This window comes from Hippopotamus amphibius, chromosome 14, assembly GCF_030028045.1.
Source record: "Hippopotamus amphibius kiboko isolate mHipAmp2 chromosome 14, mHipAmp2.hap2, whole genome shotgun sequence".
Taxonomy (NCBI): domain Eukaryota; kingdom Metazoa; phylum Chordata; class Mammalia; order Artiodactyla; family Hippopotamidae; genus Hippopotamus; species Hippopotamus amphibius.
In genome coordinates, this window is record NC_080199.1 from 59,801,084 (window position 1) to 59,816,390 (window position 15,307).

A 15,307-nucleotide genomic window follows, 5' to 3' on the forward strand; every position below is an offset into this window, starting at 1 on the left:
GAAAGCTGCGAAATTGTCTGAGACGGAATGAGCCAATGCACTATTGCCTTTGTTTTAATTTTAAAACAGCTTTCTTATAATGTTATTATAATAACGGCCTTCAAATTTATAATATAAGAAAAACATTTTTATGATGTTAAAGTCAACAAAATGTAGAATCCTGGATGTCTGAAGAGAACTGATCTTCTATGTAAGGTATCGTACATTTTGTTTGACTGCACTCCAGGAATACAGATGTTGTTTCACCTTTTACTGTAAACGTGGGCAATGTTTCCTACTGGACAGTATTTTATTATGAATTAGACTATGACTTGAGGGCTTAGGGTGCAGTGTCTTAAATTAATAATAAGCATTAATTTCTTTCATTTGCACACAGCACATTTCCTTTTGTTTCTTATTTTAAAACTAAAAGAAGTCTATAACTGTGCATATTTTTACGTCTGTAAGTGGAATGTGATGTAAAACTGGAATTATTTCTTAATATGATGCTTTACTAGATAACACAATACATTTCAGAAGCTTTACTTCTCATTCAGGAATGAGTTAATTTTAATATTAACTCACTGGATTTAACTCTAACATACAAAATAAGGCACAAGAATGAATAAGGCAACTTCTCTAGATCAGTATTAAGGTGCTGGCAAAACTGAAGTTTTCATTGGACCCATGTTGCCCCCTTCGTTTTTAGGAGTCCTCACACTAGACACGTCTAAGGACTCAGACGATCCTGTCCAGCCCTTTCCTCCCGTCACCCTCCACGGTGCAGTGAGGCAGGGCTGCGGCTGCGTGGATTCTGGAGCCATCCTTGGCTTAAATCCTTGCTGTGCCACACACTGGCTCTGTGGCCATGAGGCGATTATTGACTTCTCTGACCTGCAGTTTTCTCTCTAGTGATGTTTGCAAGGATTGGGGGCAGGGTAAGCAACGTGCCCAGCATCACACCCGGCACACAGGAAGAACCCAGCAGGTGGGGCTTCCTCTTGTTATTATTCATAGAGGAAAGCGCCCCAGCGCCCCTGGATCACATAACTTCTCATAATCTGTCATATGATCTTGGACATATTAATGAACCCCTGTGAATCTCTCTTTTTTTCCTCATCGTGATAGTGGGAATTTATTTATTTGTATAAATAGCCCGTCTATTTCCAGAAATAATATTCAGGTACCTAAAGATGGAAACAATAATCCTTCTTGGTGCTGTAGGGCCCATTAAACGATGGGACATATGCAGAAGTACCTCCGATGGTGCATGGCATTTAATTAGCGCTTCTTTCTTTCCTTCGTGTTTACTTCCAGATTCAATTTTCCACCATTACTACCCCAAACTGTTAACAGTTTTAAACAATTTAACAAGGCTCTAAGCAGAGATGTCCACTCTTGGAACTCTGAAGCCAGCATGACGCAGGGTAATGGAACTGCCAATGCAGAGCAATCATGGCATCTAAACACGATTTGGGGTGTGGACTTACCCGCAGTCCCGACATGTCAATAACAACAGCAGGAACACCCTCTTCATCTCCTTTTGGAGCCACCTGTTCAAGCAGGTGGTAATAAGCTTTCGAGTCCTGTGAGAAATGAGGAAATTACAATTTCGAAATGGCACAGCTAATTACCTACTTAGCACGACAATAATTTACCCAAAGCAAACATATTTCATTTCTTATCTATCATTCAAGAATACAACTTAATTAACAAAGCTGGAAACATTTACTAATCTGAAATTTCTATTGTCTCTTTACATATTATATTTGCCTTTTTTTTTTTAAAGGAGTTTAACAGTTAAAATACAGGATATAACATAAAAGGCAATCCAAAGAAGCAAATACTATTCTGTTGCCCTTAAAGGAGAAAAATAATTTATTTACATGTATTAAATTGTATACAGGAAAATATATATACCTTTATATTGCTGTAGAAGTCAGTCAGCTAAGGTTTAATTTAAAAAAAAAAGTGACAGAAAAAGGAAGCAGAAGTTTAAAGCAGAGTTTAAAAATACATTTAAATGGACAATCAGCAAAAGAAAAAGATTTCAAAGACAGAATACTGAAGCATTCACACGCAGTCTTTATGTAAACAGAGAAATATTAAGATAAGTGCATTTAATATTTATCAAAAAGCTAGAAAAAGTGGTGAAGTTTAGCTGTCACAGAGTGGATATAGATATTGAATTCTCATGTTTTCTCAGATTCTGGAAATAGGCTTATTGACAAAAATTTTTCATAGTCCTAAAATTATAAGTTTATTCTCATTCAATGAAAGCATACAGATTTTCAGGTAATTTATTTAAAGCATTTAAAGACACGTTAATTTCTCTTAAAGACTGAAAAATCAGCTGTCGCTCTGTTTATTTTTAAAAACTGGGTGGAGCCCAGGGAGAGCAGCGGTGTGCTTGCCACTCGTGACATTTGAGAGATGAGAAGAGAGTGCACCAGCCAAGGATGCTGCACCTGGGAAACCGATTTTCATCTCTTCTCTCTACCCTCTCCTTCTCTTACTTTTCGCTGTAGCTATTTCGAAGTCAGTGAAAGTTCCATGCATGAATAAAATCTGCACATTACATATCATGTCTGTTTAGCTTTGCTAAGAGTCATCTCATTTCACCAGACCCTAAGAAACCTGTCTCACTCACTCTCTTTTGGGCGTTCTCCCCTCCTTTGCTGACTCTGTGTGATTTAAGGGCATCTCCCAAAGTTGCCAGATGCTCAGACTTACACGTCCCAGCACTGACCTTGGGGGCGATGCAGCTGCTCCCGGAGAACAGGCACAACCACCGTATAAGTGCTCAGCTTGCCAGTTCCTATCTCATATTCTAAAGAACACAGCCTTTCAATCACAGGAAATCAGGTAGATTTATGGCTCAAAACAAGCATCCTAATTTTATCTGAAAAGTTTGAGAATTTCGGCTGAAGTAACTGCAGAGCCTAACTATTGAGCACAAAGGGAGATAAATGCTGTCCAGCTCCTGTGTAATTCCAACTTGGCTGGTGCAGCAAGAAGCATGATGATGGCCAATGAAAACTGTAAAAGATAAGTTTGGCTTTATTAGCTTATGTCCTAAGGAATGGGGGACTTTCCATCTAGAAGCTTCACTTTCATTGGCACTGGGCCTGGCAGACCTTGAGTTCTAAAAGCCATTAAGTCCACAGCAGGGGATTAGTTGTCACTCAAGAATTACAAGCCTGGGTTGACTTGCTGAGTCATGTGACCATTCCTCTGACTCTTCCTCTTTGGAGAAAACGTCTTTAACTTTTGAGACAGTGGAGACGACATGTTTTTCTCACATTGCATCCCAACATCTCACACCTTTTCCTACTGGGACTGACATTCCTTCCTGCTCCTTAAGCTCTTTCTATGTCGGTCCATGTGTCATCAATGCTCACAAGCTGCTCCTTTCACCTTGACATAGAACTTTTCACAAACTTGAAAACCACAGCGCATGCCTCCCTCAGCCTTTCCCCCTTTGGATCTCTATTGTAGGACTAATTGTGTCTTCTTCGTTTTCTGGGGTTAATTTTCATTGCAGATGGCCTCCAGAATCATTATCTTTTAAACACCACTCTGGCTTCTACAAATGAAAAGCGTTCAGGAAATTAATGAACTGTTTTAGAGGAGCAGTATGTATGGTGGTCAAATACCATGGAGGTCAACTGCTCGATTTGAGTCCTGACCCCACTCCCCAGCTATGTGAACTTGAACAAGTTACTTATATTCTCTTTACCTTGGTTTCCTTATCTGCAAAGTGAGCAAATAATAATCCTTATCTCAAAGATTTGTGGTGAGGATTAAATGAGTCAAAACATGCATAAAGCAGATAGAACAGTGCCTGGCGTGCAGTACATACTGTTTGCTATGATTAGGATAATTAGAAGAGTAATCCTGGTTTTAATTTTTTTTTTAAAGGAATCCCCATCCGATGCTCCCATTGACAAAATCAGAAAGACATTAGAATCCTACACAGACTCTCTTTACTTGAAAATCAGTCTTATCTCTTGCCCATCCTCTACCTCACCCTCGTCCCTCTACGTCCTGATGTTGAAACTCTACGGGACACTCATCTCGTTTGATGCTGCGCAGTCGCTATGGCCTTGGACAGACCTGTACGTGGCCCAGAGCTGGAGCTGCACATGGACTTGAGAGTAGCATGGGCTCCAAAACAGCACCAGCCACGCTAACCCCAGAATGTCTGAAGAGATGAAGCCCATATCTTTGTCTGTCCTCCATTAATGCCCAAATTCCCTTTACTGCTATGGTTAGTCACGTACAAGCTACACTCCTCCTACCTTGATGTCACTGCTGAAGTTGTTGATTTTGTTGCAGCCTGAGTTTTCCAGGTGGTAATTAGCCCATCTCAGCAGGAGCTCCTCAGGGGAGAGTTTCATCAAATCCTCCAGACTCTCCCCTTCTCTCAAGAGAGCAGCCAGCGCTAAAGAAGCACAAAAACCAAAGAAAAATAAATGCAGGGGGTATCTAGGGGGATTAGTTATAACTCACATGAGCCCTGCTGGGACGTCAAAGATACCACATCATCTCTCTGGGATAAAGGGACTTACAGCCTTTCCCGTGGCATAAACACTTTATTATTCTTCTCTAAAAAGAGGCATAAGCCTATTTATTATCCCCATTTTTTGGATGGAGAAGACAAGGCACCAATGAATACCAGTGCTATGCCTAAGAATACAGGAGCAGAGCCATGGAAATAACCAAGACTATCGACTCAGAATACTCTGCTGGGTCTGTCAGACCACGTTTCATGATATGACATTTTTTCTTTTAAGAGATCCATTTCGTAATAAGGCCAGTGTCCTCTTGTTTATTCCCATAGGTGTTTTATATTTCAAATGCTTACCTGCATAATGATAGTATCTCAAAAAGTGTAATTAACTCTTTCCTCTATGTGTCCCAGATGAATTAAGTCACTTTTGCTCAGCTAGAAGGTTTAAATTTAGCTGAAGTCATTATTTGCAAATCAATAGTCTTTCTAATGTGTTCTAAGTTCCCTATTTGCTTTTTTCTTCTTTATAGTCTGTTTAACATACTGGTTTTCAAATGGTACCCCAGGATTCTTCACTGGTTATTTTGATTTAGACATGCAAATAAAATGTAAATGTATATAACTAAAGGTTAGAATATGGCTACAGATTTCACATTAGTAGGATCTGTACAGGAAAAATGAAAGGTAATAGTGTGTGTTGTATGATATTTATCAAGGTCTACTATTACTGTCTAAAGGACAGGCTGAATTGTTTAAACGCTTAGGACACTAACAGCAGATGGAATAAGATTGACAACTACAATATTTAGTTGAGAGCTCTGAAACCCTAAATATAATTTCCTATAATCTTGGTAAGAAAAAGACCGAGTTTCTAATCTGGTACTAACATTGCAGTATATGAATAGGAATCGCTTAGTAAAATCCAAGTTTAAAATAGTCTCATTTGTTACAAAAGTGTCTAAAGGCAAAGTGAACTCAGAAAAGCTCTTGAGGTTGGAGTCCCAGACAGCTAGACTGAGCTATACGTTCTAAACAAGCATTATTATTAGTCTGTGGTCTTAAAAAAGCTTTTTTAAAAGAGTCTGGCTAATGTGGATAGAATGTGTTACATTAATAGGATGGACTGAGGATTCTGAGTCTAACAACTCTTTACATCTTCCTCCCACAGCCCCCAGCACACGCATTAACAAAAAATCACGCCATTATGAACGTCTGAGGCTTTGCTCGTACCTTCATTTCTGCTGAGTTCAATGTCGGCAAACAACCCAATCTTGATGACCTGCCACAACAGTCCCAGGACCAGGTAAGGCTTCCCCTCCTTTAAGTCCTCGGCCCCGATATTAACCACATGGCACCCGATGGCTGAGGCAGAGTTCAGAGCCAGGTTCAAATTCTCCTGAGGGAGGAAAAGTATGCAAGTTTTGTTTTTGACTTTGCAGATGCCAAATGATCATTACTGATCTAGGTAGCAGCAACATTTTGCTTCTAGAAAGTTCACAGGTCTAGAGGCATTGTCTTCACTAGATTTTTAACACTGAAAAAGAGCAGGGAGTTAACATCTGGAAGAGAAAATCCAGTAACCCAGACACTGGGCTCAGGCAGCGCTTGGTCTGTCAAGCAGAACCCTGCGTTGAAGGCTCATCTTGGTCAGGATGAAACTAACGAGTCGTATTTTGCCACATTGCTCTGCGATGGAGCCTCACACTCGGCATCTCCATCAGCCAGCAATGAAGGGGCATCTTTGAGGGCAGTCACTGTCTTGTCACCGGCTACTGTCAATAACCCAGTTGTTGATGTAAATCAAGGTCATAAAAGAGAATAACAAAATAGCTTTTTGACTTACAGATTGGATATTGAAGGAATGGAAAAGATACAAATCAAATTCCTGGAAAAGACAGTGGTTTTTCCTACGACAATTTACTGAGAATCCATAATATTTGGGGACCTTGATATCCACATACGTACAGATTGTACGTTCTTATAACGAATAACAATGTACGTAAGGCAACTCATATACAGTTGGAATAGCATCAATGAAAATTTCAGTCCAGGGTCTTTATACATTTGACCCTTGAACAACACAGGTTTGAACTGCTCAGATCCACTTATATGTAGGTTTTTACAACAGTAAATACTTCAGTACTACACGATCCATGGTAGGCTGAAGCTACGGGTACAGAACCGTGGTTATTGAGGGACCAAGCATAGAAAGGGCAGATTGTAAATTATATTCAGATTTTGGACTCAGCAGAGGGTTGACACCCCACCCTTTCCTTGTTCAAGGGTCAACTGTACTATTATTTTTGATTCCACAAAGAAGGAGATATCAGGGTCGAAGATATACAGAACTTGTTTTTATGATAAATTAAAAACACAGGCCACCAGTGAATTGGGAAGAAGACTACCAGAAGAAGATTCGGTTTTCGCCCTAATGTAGAGTTCAAATAACAAGTAAAAAATATCGTGTCCACTTATGGCCAAGATTAAAATTTAACATCAAGATTAAGTGCCTTCATATATATTTAATTGTAGTTCTTGCTTTGATCACGGCGTGCATTTTTTTAAGAACACAGCATTGCTTAAATCCAAACAGGACATAATATATTGTTCATGATTTAAGAAATGAGACCTGGTTTCTGAGCAAGAAGATCACACTCGTGTTAAAATGCTGGAACATAACACAGAAATGCAGCTGACGTACTACCGGTCACTGTTCCAGTTAATCAACAAATTGAAGGCATAAAAGCAAGTTATATTTATCACACTGGTGGCTGTGGCCAATACCACCGTGAAGGCTGCCAGAGCACTTCCCGTTCTTCACCCCCTGGGCTTCTTAGAAAGGCTAATCTTTTCAGATAAAATGCTGTGTATCTGGTATCAGCTCAAAGATAAACTGCCAGGGAAAGTTGGAGTTAAAACTTTAGCCATTGTGAATTTTACTCATAAGTGGCCAAAACAAAGTCTATCCCAACAACTAACACTCATTAACTTCCCCCACCCTCCACTCTATTAATACAAGACAAAGTAGAAATGTGTTCCCCTCTCCCCCACTAGTCATGACAGATCACCAGCCCAGAGCCTGGGTTTTGGGAATAATGTCTGAGCACCTGAAAAAGGCCGACTCAGCAGTTACAGTGACTCGTTTCTTCCAAGCACAATGCTACATTAAAGGAAGACATACCTGAATGGTGAAAGGGGTGAGTTTCTTTTTGTTGATTGTTCTTTCATCAATTGTGTCTGGCACTGAAAGGTTGATCATTTTACTGAAAGAAAAACAACGAGAGAAAGCAGGCTTCTAAATAAAGGAGCCCAGTGATATTGAATTTAAATTCTAGCAATGCCATAAGCAAATAAGACGGCAACATCATCTGTGCTACCCAGGGTTGATATAAAATCAGTTTTGCAATTTTGACTAGATTCAAACTACCTGTGGGAAACGTTAATTTTCCTCGAAGCCGTATAATACTGAAGTAGGAAATAAGAATCCTACTTCAATCACTCAAAAAGCTGGAAGATTATTCTGGTTCCCTTAGCACATTAGGAAATTCTGGGTGGATAGCCAAGGCATACTCTCTGTGAGGACTTTACTTTTTCAGCCATGAGAAGAGCCCCCGCTATAAAAAGATTCTCTATACACTTTCGAGCTTATATAATGTCTCAATTTCCATTTGACACCTGGTCAAACTCTACACCTTCAACTGATCATATAATAAAACGTATTATATCCTCCTGTAGGTATTATAGTATCAGTACTTTAGAAATGTCTCCCACTTAAGTATCTAATACATTGGTCAGACATCCAGAATAAGCAGCTGTTATTTATGAAAAACTGACTTTACCCACTTAGCATTGGTTTAACCTCCAATGGGTCATTAAAAATAAATTTCCTTTGGTCACATCCATCTTATTTAAAGACAGGAAGTTGGGAAAAAATCCAAAGGGACGACAACAACAAGATCAAAGAATAATAAACTCTAATGTGACTGTTTCTTTTTTTAGTGAGAGAAATTAACATGAACATTTCTTCCTAACAATTTTTAAGCAACTACCTTTTCTTGTGGTTCTTCTTTAAAGGTGTGTTTCCACAACTTTACTGTGTGTGTGTGTGTATACATATATTTAAATAAAAGGCACTTTACTGCAATTTAGGCAAAACACACCCTAAATCATTATTTCAAAAATATGAAACTATAGTGAACTAGAAGCTATGGGAGATGGTAGGAGAGAGGGGTGGCTTAAAAAAGCATACGATACCCCTGCCCTTGAAAAGCTTATAGTCAAATCACAGAGACAAAATGCATGGATATGAAAAGTTACGTAACAGTCCAAAGCAGAACATTACAATGGCTCCCAAAGTACTACAAATAATATGTGCTTTAAGAATTCAGTGAAGATATGCAGTTTACTGTATGTCAATTATATCTCAATAAAATTCTTAAAAAAAATAAACAAATGCATGCACTCGACCACACACGAAAGAAAAAAAATAGAATTCAAAGGAGAGATCACTAGCAGTTGGAACAGAAAATGTTATGATAAATGGATTTGTGTAGGAGGAGAGGGTGGGGAAGGACATTCTTAAAAAGGAAAATAAAAGGCAAAGCCAGAATTGCAAGCTGCAAGCAGGGCGGGTATGGGGAAGAGTAAGCACAGCTCCTGCTACATCCGGTCCTTCATGTGACCCTTCACTCGTCCCCTGGGCTGGGTGTCTGAGTCACGGGGTTCGGGGAGGTACAACTAGAAAGAGATTGCGGGAAGACCAGGGGGTGCATTGGGTGCCAACCTAAAAAGTCAGGACCTGATCCTGTGGGCCAGGTTTTTGATGTCTTTTTTTTTTTTTTAGCAGTTCAACTTTTTACAAATGAAATCTAATGGTGAACTCTAATAAATAAAATGCCGAAAGTGGAATTGCTCTGGTCAGAGCAGAGGAGGGGTGGGGGGCTCAAAGTCTTGCCCACCCATCCTTTCCTTAAATTCCTGAGCCCACCTGAGACTGGGCGTTTCAAGTATCCTCACTCTCGCCCTGTCGTACAATGACAGAGAGACTGCCAAAGTAAGAGCCACAGAGGCATTTTCAAAGACACCACCCTGAATTGACCAACCGTGTTGAGAGGGCTCCCGTGGAGAGAATACATCCCTTCTTTGCCAGGAGCCCTCGGCATCTGTGCATCACTCAATAGTCCTTTTGCTTGAGGACTTGCATTGGATGCTTCAATTATCATGCTGCTATTATCCATTCAATTCTATCCGCTCTCAAGGCGGGCCGTGCTCAGATGAAGCAAAACAGCATATATTCCAAAAATAATTGCTTTTGACCGTGTGTTACTGTATCTCTACGTTCACGTGTGTCTCTGTACTGTGCATCCCTCTCCTCCACCCAAGCGACAGTGGTTTCACATTTCTCACTATAAGTTGCTTTTGAAATCAGTTTGCTCTCCTGGACCTGCCACCTGAAAGTCCGGAAAAGCATTTCAGATCCAGCTGAGCACCAAAGGAAGTGAGCCTAAAGATAAACACAGTGAATTGTCGGTATTCCAGAAAATTCTAGGGAAACCTTCAGAAGCCAAGAAGGCAGTGTTATTTACCAGAGGACGATGCCATCTCCAACAGCACTGAAGAGATCGTTGGTGTTTGGATTCATCGGGATGACATGCCGACAGTCGGGGTCGTTTTCCAGGGCTTTGTTTATCCAGTTGACAAAGGCATACTTCTCCTCCTCTGCAGGTAAATGATTAAAATGACTTATTTGCAAAGTGAAAATCTGATACAAACAAAATTACACACATGGATCTTAGATTCTCGTGCCCAGAAGAGACATTGTGAGGCTAATCTGGTCCACTATCCTATCATCTCATGTTTACTGACATTTAAAAATCTCAGATGATTTGGGAAATCGGCACAGAATCTCTGTTCACTCCAAGTCACAAAATATATAGCAAGCAGATTTAGAAGCTATATATCTGCAACTATATTATATTTATAAGCAAATATATACATATATCTGTATTATATCTGTATATATATAAATAAATTATTTATTTTTATATCAATTCAAATATGAATATAGTCTAATGCTCACAGGATAAAACTCAGGGTTCTACCTCTAACCCTGCCTGTTTAAACATGGGATGATCACAGGCAATCTTTGCAATATTCTTTACATAATTACAGGTATCCCCGCTTTTTGAGCGTTTGCTTTATGCCACATTGCTTTTACAAAAGACCTACCTGTTAGTACCTGTTTTCGCTCACCAAAAGAAATTCATAGAGGATTTTTGCTTTTATAAAAAAAAAAAAAAAGCTGAAAAGTAAACATAGCATTCAGTATTTGTGCTGCAGTGTTGGTTTTACACAGGCAGTGGGCCCCCCTAGCAGCGAGAGTGGCACTGCCCAGCTCCTTCCCCGGACACCACACTCATTGTCTCGGCATCAGGCCATCATCGTTTTGAACTGTGTCTGTGAGCATCTGTCTCATCTCGATTTATTCTGCGCATCCATTAGCAAGATATGTCCTAAGGTAACTGCTGCTTTGCTTTACGCCATTTTGGTTTCTGAAAGCTTTCATAGGAACGCTCCACTTTCAGATAGCAGGGGAAAACTGTATAATGAGATTGCTATGAAACGAAATCATTTGTGATATGACATTTCTTTCCTATCAGTAAAGCTGCCAGAAGTTGATTTTAGAAACTTTCATGAAGCCTCAAGTTATGCCTTACAGCCCAGCACCGTGTTTCCCAAACTGCGTGTCACAGAGTCCCTCAGAAGAATCCTAAGTCACAAAAGTTTGGGAAAAACCACACAGCATATTATTGTCTTGAAGATTCCTAATGCACATTTACAGAGCCAAAGGCTGTGGAATTTTCTATATATTTTAAATATATTTAAAAATAAAAGGCTGAATTTGGTCTTCGCAATTAAGAATCGTACTGAAAACCATGAGCTGATCTTTAAGATCAACTCCTGTTTTGAAGACCTCAGTTTGGGAATTATTGGATTACTGTACTGTTCTGGAGAAGCGTCCATGAAGGCTGGTGGATGGAAGCCTTCAGAATAAATATATAACTTTCCTCCAAATCGATGAAAATACAATTTTTTTTTGGACTGCTCAGCAGGCATTGAAAATCATCATGAATTTTGGAGGCAGAAGCTTGAGTAGCTCTTTTTGTCCAGAAGACTTACAAAGGAATTTTGGCAGCCTATAATGTACTTTTTAAATGCTAATGCGATTATTTGGTTCCGGACCCTCCCTAGAGCTAGAACTGCTGGCCCACTTATACATAGGAAAATGGGCAGCGGTCACTAAACTCATGTTAATTTCTTTCTTTGCACCCCTTAGGTTTGAATCCTGAGTTTGGAACCTGTAACCCCATAAGACGTGGATCCTTTTAACATGGTTCCCTCTCCCTCTGCCCTCAGCGCATCCCAATGCTCTCTCCACTTTGGCTTCCCCGCCCCCACACTGGTACACCTACCTGAATAGGAGTGTTGGGTGCCAACACTAGACTGCTCTGAAGTGCCCCCGATCGCACAAATCCCTTCCTTCTTATTGATTGCTTTTCTAAAGGTCTTGGCAACCTCTGTGCTTTTCAGGCCAAGAAAAACCTGCAAAAATATAATGTATCTTTAGAAACCCAATCTGTGATCGAGAAAACCATAAAAGAAAGAATAAGCAATGTTGAAGCGAGGAGGGTGGGAATGTATTTCTGGATATTTTTCGAATTGAACTTCCAGGTTTCAAATGCATCTGCTTGGATTCTGCATCATACTCGCCTTGATAAACTCATCAAAGCTGATCTTCCCGTCCTGGTCCAGGTCACCTGTAGCCATCAGGTTTTCTGTAATTTCTCTCACTCTGTACCCAGGCAGAGGCAGGCAGGCAGCCTTGAACAAGTCATTCAGCTCATTGCAGCTGATGTACCCATTGCCATCAGTATCTGTAAGGCAAACGAGTAGCTGAAGGTCCGGGACAATTTGGGTTACAACAGGAAGAGAGGTGCGAAAAGCCTGGCTGGGAGGGGAGTGGGCAGGAAAGGCATTCATTCAGGGGTTGTAGCCTGACCCCAGGCAAAGTCAGAATGTCACAAGAGACCTGCTGCTATTGGATATGGGCCTTAGAATCACCTGCAATGTCTGAGCGTCATAATTCCAAAACAGAGGTTCTGACAACACAATCTGAAGAGACTCATAGAAAACAGATGGGAAAATAAATCACAGGTTTGGAGCTACAGAGTAAGAAAAACTATGGAATACTAGAAAAACAAAGGAAACCAAAAGAAGCAGACAAAGCTATGAAAGATGAGACTTAGTGGCCATTTCCAGGAAAAGTTATGGGTGGGAAAGGGCCCATGTTCCATGTTTCGATAGAGAAAGAAGTAATTTTCTTGAAGAATAGCTTTTAAAAATGTTTCCCCAGCTCCTCTAACCAACATCACTGTATTCCTGTCCCTTCTGCTAATTTTGCGCATGTTACCATTCATTGAATCTGTCCTGAAGCTACTAAAAAAGAAGAGAATTGTGTGACTTGAGGTATCAGGTCTACTTACCAACTTTGGCAAAAGCTTCTCTGAGCTCCATCATTTCTTCATCGGATACTGATCCTCTGGCCATTTTTTATTGCTGTAGGCAACAGATCTGCAGAGAGGGGGGCAACACAGGGAGTGACTGATGTGCGTCCTCTTAAAATAGCACACTGAGAAGCAATGTTCGTTTATTAAGTAAAGCAATATTCCTCTGTGTCCCTCATGACTTGTAATTATCTTCCCCTAATTTAAGAAATAGCCTTTTCCTTAACCCTCCATGGGGTGGTCTCCAAAGATGGTCCACACCAATATCTCTCCTCCCTGTCATACGTTCTGCTCCTCACACCAGGCGATGGAGCTCATTTCTCTCTCCTTGAAGCTGGGCTGATCCTGCGACTGCTTTGACCACTTAGAAGGCTGGAGAAGCCATATATGGGGCTAGAAACTTCTGCTTCCTGCCTTTGGGAATGCTCACCCTCGGGATATTCCCTCTTGGAGCTCAACCACTGTGCTGTGAGCCACATGGAGAAGCCACATGAAGAATGAGAACTGGGTGCTCTGGTTAACAGTCCCGGCTGCGCTCCCAGCCAACAGCCAGCATCAACTGTCTGCCAGTGGAGTGGGCCATTTTGGACATCCCCGCCCACTTGAGACCCCAGATGAACACAGTCCCAGCCAACATCACATGAAGCAGAATTGCCCAGAATTCTGATACCAACAGAATTGAGAAATGGTAAAATGATGGCTGTTTAAAATCACGACACGTTGGAGTAGTTCGAAACACGGAAATATGTGACTAAAACACAACTTTTACATAAATGTCTTTTTTAGGGATACTTTCATGTTCCTATTTTAAATGAATAGGTCTGGCCAAGCCAACAGATAGATTTTTTAACTTCAAAGGGAGTTATCAAAGTTCTCTAAATATTTAAGAAAAGAGGAAGAGAATCTAACACACTAATAATTCATACATGGGAATTTGAGGGACTTTTTAGGTGTTCTCAGAAAGGCTAGTGTTGGCTAAGAAACTTAATGCTAGTGCTGGAGTAATTTCCCTTCCCCTGCGCATTATTGCTGCCCTCTAGTGGGTAGAGAGGGAACACAGCAGAAAATGGGTTATATTCTTGTCTCTAGCTAATTCACACGCCCATGTTTCAAATAGGAGTTCCATGAAAGCTTATGGGATTTCCCCGTGGGGAGGGGATAAGTTGGGGTGAGAGTGGGGGAGAAAGGGTATTTCTATGTATAATTATATTGGGGGCATTTTAGTGAAGTTATCTATTTTTAAAAGTGTTAAAAATTTGTGACAGGACGTTGTTTTCAATGGATTTCCTTCTCTATATTTTCACATCATTTTATAGTGCTGCACTTGTTCTCAGTGACAATGAACAACCACGCAAGAAAGGGAACAGTTTTAACACTTAAATTTGGTGGCCCAAAATGCATTATGCTCAATTTTGCAAATCTACATCCATTATCCACCAACTCACCATCCTGTCGCAAACATTTATCCCATGTATCAGTAGTTTCAAACTTTTGTTTTCCTAAGCAACCCTCTGTGAATAGAAACCTTACATGTAAATAACAGTGAACAAATAAAAATAACTCTGGGGAGGCATACATTAGGAGCTTGGGATTAACATATACACACTACTATATATAAAATAGATCAACAACAAGGACCTACTGCATAGCACAGGGAACCATATTCAGTATCTTGTAATAACCTATAATGGAAAAGAATCTAAAAAAGAATGTATATATACATATATATGTACATATATATATCTCTGAATCGTTTTGCTGTACACCTGAAAATAATACAACACTGTAAATCAATTATACTTCAATTAAAAAAAAAAAAATCAACCCGGAAAGCCTTTGGTTGGAAAAATCCCCAAATGCCCCCTACCTCCACTGATCCCATCTCCTTATGGATGGTGGGAATTCCAGGGAGCATAGTTTTAAAATTGTGGAGTTATATATATGGTTATTATCGCAATTCCCTTAAAAATACCTTTCATTACCAATAAAAATTTATTGTATTATTATTTACCTTATATCTAAAAATGTATTGGACCTTTGGATTCTCCGATGGGAGGTAGCAACTGTTGAGGGCCTAACTGTGTAAGGAGACGCAATCTCACACATCACCATAATCCTTAGAGACAGGGACTGGCTCTCTGATTCTCCTGCCTTCACTTCCCTTCCTTCCCTTTTTGTTTGTCTGTTTCTCTCTCTGTCTCCCTCCCCCCTCCATCCCTCCATCCCTCCCTCCCCCCACCCCTTCTTTCTT

At 40.2% G+C, this 15,307-nt stretch overlaps 1 protein-coding gene across 1 annotated transcript in view; it reads right to left on the reverse strand.

The window, feature by feature from the left end:
- LCP1 (lymphocyte cytosolic protein 1) overlaps positions 1-15,307 on the reverse strand; it is a 52,043-nt gene that overhangs the window by 20,025 nt on the left and 16,711 nt on the right. Inside the window, exons 2-9 of the mRNA XM_057707742.1 lie at positions 13,036-13,123; positions 12,263-12,426; positions 11,965-12,094; positions 10,078-10,210; positions 7,674-7,755; positions 5,723-5,888; positions 4,281-4,423; positions 1,470-1,565 (exon numbers count right to left, since the gene is read on the reverse strand). Coding sequence (XP_057563725.1) covers positions 1,470-1,565; positions 4,281-4,423; positions 5,723-5,888; positions 7,674-7,755; positions 10,078-10,210; positions 11,965-12,094; positions 12,263-12,426; positions 13,036-13,099 — 978 coding nt within the window. The 5' untranslated portion in view covers positions 13,100-13,123. The remainder of the gene's footprint in view (positions 1-1,469; positions 1,566-4,280; positions 4,424-5,722; positions 5,889-7,673; positions 7,756-10,077; positions 10,211-11,964; positions 12,095-12,262; positions 12,427-13,035; positions 13,124-15,307) is intronic.